This window comes from Trichomycterus rosablanca, chromosome 3 (assembly GCF_030014385.1).
Source record: "Trichomycterus rosablanca isolate fTriRos1 chromosome 3, fTriRos1.hap1, whole genome shotgun sequence".
NCBI classification, from domain to species: domain Eukaryota; kingdom Metazoa; phylum Chordata; class Actinopteri; order Siluriformes; family Trichomycteridae; genus Trichomycterus; species Trichomycterus rosablanca.
The window spans coordinates 6,598,947-6,602,645 of NC_085990.1; the positions used below are offsets into that span (position 1 = coordinate 6,598,947).

The 3,699-nt window shown below is 44.8% G+C and overlaps 1 protein-coding gene across 1 annotated transcript; it reads right to left on the minus strand.

Moving 5' to 3' along the window:
• Positions 1 to 558: 558 nt before the first annotated feature.
• On the minus strand, positions 559 to 3,421 carry prr35 (proline rich 35). The gene is made up of 3 exons (XM_062991576.1): positions 2,259 to 3,421; positions 1,488 to 1,854; positions 559 to 861 (listed from the first exon to the last, which is right to left on the minus strand). Exons 1-3 carry the CDS (start codon positions 3,419 to 3,421, stop codon positions 559 to 561), a joined length of 1,833 nt encoding a protein of 610 aa, XP_062847646.1.
• Between the last annotated feature and the right edge of the window lie 278 nt (positions 3,422 to 3,699).

Sequence of the window (3,699 nt, forward strand, 5' to 3'; positions counted from 1 at the left end):
AGTGGGTATTGGATTAAAGGAGTCTGTATTGTATTAGGAAAGTGGGTATTGGATAAAGGAGTCGGTATTGGATTAGGAGAGTGGGTATTGGATAAAGGAGTCTGTATTGGATTAGGAGAGTGGGTATTGGATTAAAGGAGTCTGTGTTGGATTAGGAAAGTGGGTATTGGATAAAGGAGTCGGTATTGGATTAGGAGAGTGGTTATTGGATAAAGGAGTCGGTATTGGATTAGGAGAGTGGGTATTGGATAAAGGAGTCTGTATTGGATTAGGAGAGTGGGTATTGGATTAAAGGAGTCTGTGTTGGATTAGGAAAGTGGGTATTGGATAAAGGAGTCGGTATTGGATTAGGAGAGTGGTTATTGGATAAAGGAGTCGGTATTGGATTAGGAGAGTGGGTATTGGATTAAAGGAGTCTGTATTGGATTAGGAAAGTGGGTATTGGATAAAGGAGTCGGTATTGGATTAGGAGAGTGGTTATTGGATAAAGGAGTCGGTATTGGATTAGGAGAGAGGTTATTGGATTAAAGGAGTCGTGATGGATTACAGAAGTTGTTACTAGATTGAAGGGGCAGTTATGGGGCTGGAGGGGCAGTTTGAGGTTTTAGAACACAGCCGAACACTTGAGTCTGCTTCACACTTCCTGGTCCTGCTGTTCCACAGCGCTTCTGCATCACCCGGCAACAGTTCTGACTTTGTCATGGTAATACCTGGTGTCGTCATGGAAATGCTTTGGGACTGTCCCATCCTCATAAGTACATCGAGAGAATGTTTCTTCCATTCTTCCTCCATTTCTGATTCCTCTTCTTCCTCCTCTTCCTCACCCGTCTCAGACCACATTTCCTGGCTCTGGTTTAAATGCTAATGAGTGACACAAAATTTTTTATTAGATTTTTTTAAAGCAAGGTACAGCTCAGCAACAAAATGTTTTATTATATGATGCTGGGATACAAAAACAGTGCAGCTACAGTTACAACTGATAAAAAAAAGCTAATTTAATGAGTCATTAATGAGTCACAAACTTTTCATCATCTTTCTTTGGCTTGATTGGCCCAAACCTTTGCATACAACACAGGTTGGGCAAATGTAATGGCATCTTTGCAAAAGAGTTATTTCACTCTGAAAATCAATGAAAGGGGTGATTGGGGGTCTATTTCTTGGGTCTATTATGCATGCCCAACACCACTAAGATCCAGATTTGAATCTTAGGGGTGCTACACAGACAATATTATTATTATGTCGGAGGGGTGGATGGCCACAGCTTTGCAATTTATTGGCACAGTGTCCAGGGTATTTCGGCTTTGCGACCAGTGTTTCACTAGTGAAACCACACCCACTGGAACCCTGACCAAGCAGTTGATGACAATGAAATAAACAAAAATGAAAAATTAATAAAACACACACACAGTGAATTCTGGGAAATTCCACAGAGATGCCTTCTGAGCAGTGCTAGCTCAACATGAATGTTGACATTTGGATTGTGGCACCTGTTTCATCTGCAGGTTTTCCACTGACGCCAGGGTCATCATGGCAACGGGTTCTTTTTTGACAGACAGGTCGAGTGGTCCTTGGGTCGTCCTCTGCAGCGCCTCCTGGATGTGGGACAGTTCGAGGCGGATTTTGCGGATCTTCTGTGCCCACTGGTGGTGTGAGGGCTCATATTCAGGCTGTAAAGCCGACTCACGCTCGGCATGCTGAAGCTCCCTCAGCGCAGAAGTGAGATCATGCAGTATCTCTCCGTTCGTCTCTCCACTCATCCCTCTCTTTTTCTGTTCACCATATTCTGAAATATTTATGAGGGGAGAGCTTCTCAGGTCCGAGTTACACTTGTCCAAACCGGACTGGGCTTGCAAACTAGAGAGAGAAACAGATACATGAATAGAAAGAAATTATTGCTGTTAACTCTTGTTTATTAAGAGTAGTATGTTCATGTCCATCCGGTAAATCATGCTATTTTATTTAAATCATTATAATAATCTATGCCCTGATCTCTAAATTGCAAACTAAATGTCCCTTACTAAATGCCCCAGTGCCTTTCTATAATTCTAACCCCAGCTCCTCCCATGCAGACATTGGGAGGACATGCAAACTCCACACAGAACGGACCCAGACCACTCCACCTGGGTTCGAACCCAGGACCTGCTTGCTGTTTTGTTTGTGTTTATGTCCTATATTTGTAACATAGCACTTAATAAACCATACAGCAATAAAAAGAGCTCATGTGAAAAGCCCCTCACTACCAAATCCATTGCTCTTACCTGTTATGCAGAAGTCGATCAGTTGCTGTGACAGTAGGATTGGGTGTGGCCTGATTGACTCGCAATGAGGGTGCTGCTTTTTTCCCTGCAGGTGCATTTCGGGAGTCCAGAGGTCCAGCTGACCTCCTTGCACTCTGCTCTTGCCCCCATCGGGTCTGGAGTCTCTCCCCAGCTGCCTTTGGGCTCGAGCTGCTTGGCGAGCCCCAGGCTTCGGCTGATGCCTGGTTGGGAGTGGAGCGGAGTGCTGAAAACTTCCACAGGTTGATGTTGGGAGTGAAAGCGTTGGGTTTGATGACTTTATTTGGGTCTGCTGCTGCTGTGCGCTCACACAGGAAGGGATAATAAAACCTTGGTGGCAGGATGGCACGGTTGGAGTGTGTGTTGACAGAAGCTAGGAAGGGTAGAGAGCTAATCTGGGATGGAGTGGATGTTGTAGCTGCACCAAGGTTGGGGTCAATATACGAGAAAATGTCGGCAGTTAAAGGGTAGCCAAGGCCGAGCAGGGACAGGTTGAGAGGTGGGGGGTCAGTGCAGTTTGGATGACCTGGGGGTGGCGCTGGAGGGTAGCAGGGCAATGAGTCGGACAACAGCAAGCGCGTTTTAGAAAGACGATAATGACGTAGTTTGGATTCGTCTACTGAGCGTGCTCGCAACAACTGCTCCTCCAATGAGAAGACATCAGCCATAACAAGTTCCGCCTCCTGTTTGGCCCTCCCCCTTGGTGATTCCTCATTTTGATCTGAGCTCTGATTGGCTGTCATGCTTGTTTCTGATTGGGTTTCTGCCTCTTTCTCGTCCGTATTAATTTCATCGGTTTCATCAGCAAAGCTCGGCTGAAGCTCGTCTTTTTCTTTCTGCCCCGTCTGGTCCTTTTCTGAACTACGACTACTCACAATGCCCTGATGCAGCCGCAGGTGGTCAGACGGGAGCAGGTTTCCTTTTTTGTAAGGCCAGTCAGACTCGATAAGTAGCGACAGCGAGTTCTTACACAGGCTGTACTTCATGTGGTTGTACAGGTGAGATTTCTCCATGCATGTGAACGGACACTGGAAGCATTTGTAATTGTAGGGTTTTCCGAACGGCCGCGGGATGTAGTGCGGCTTCTTTGGCTTCCTCTCTTTATACTTACAGCCTGATGACAACTTACACTCCTCCTTTGGCATGATGGAGGGACAGAAAGGGCATAAACAGTGGAGGATGAAGCTGTAAAGGCCAAAACAATCGGAAAATAAAAATTAATGTATTTAATGAAGTTCATCATTTTACCTTAAAATAGAAAGTGTTTTATGTTTCATATTTAAAGAATGATGTTAATATATACAATAGCAGTAACAGGAGGAACAAGAAGTTAGGATCAAACCCTGGACAGTGGAGTAATTGTAAAAAGTCACACAGTCTGATTAATACTGATTTATGTTAGGATAAAGCCAAAGGGTGATTT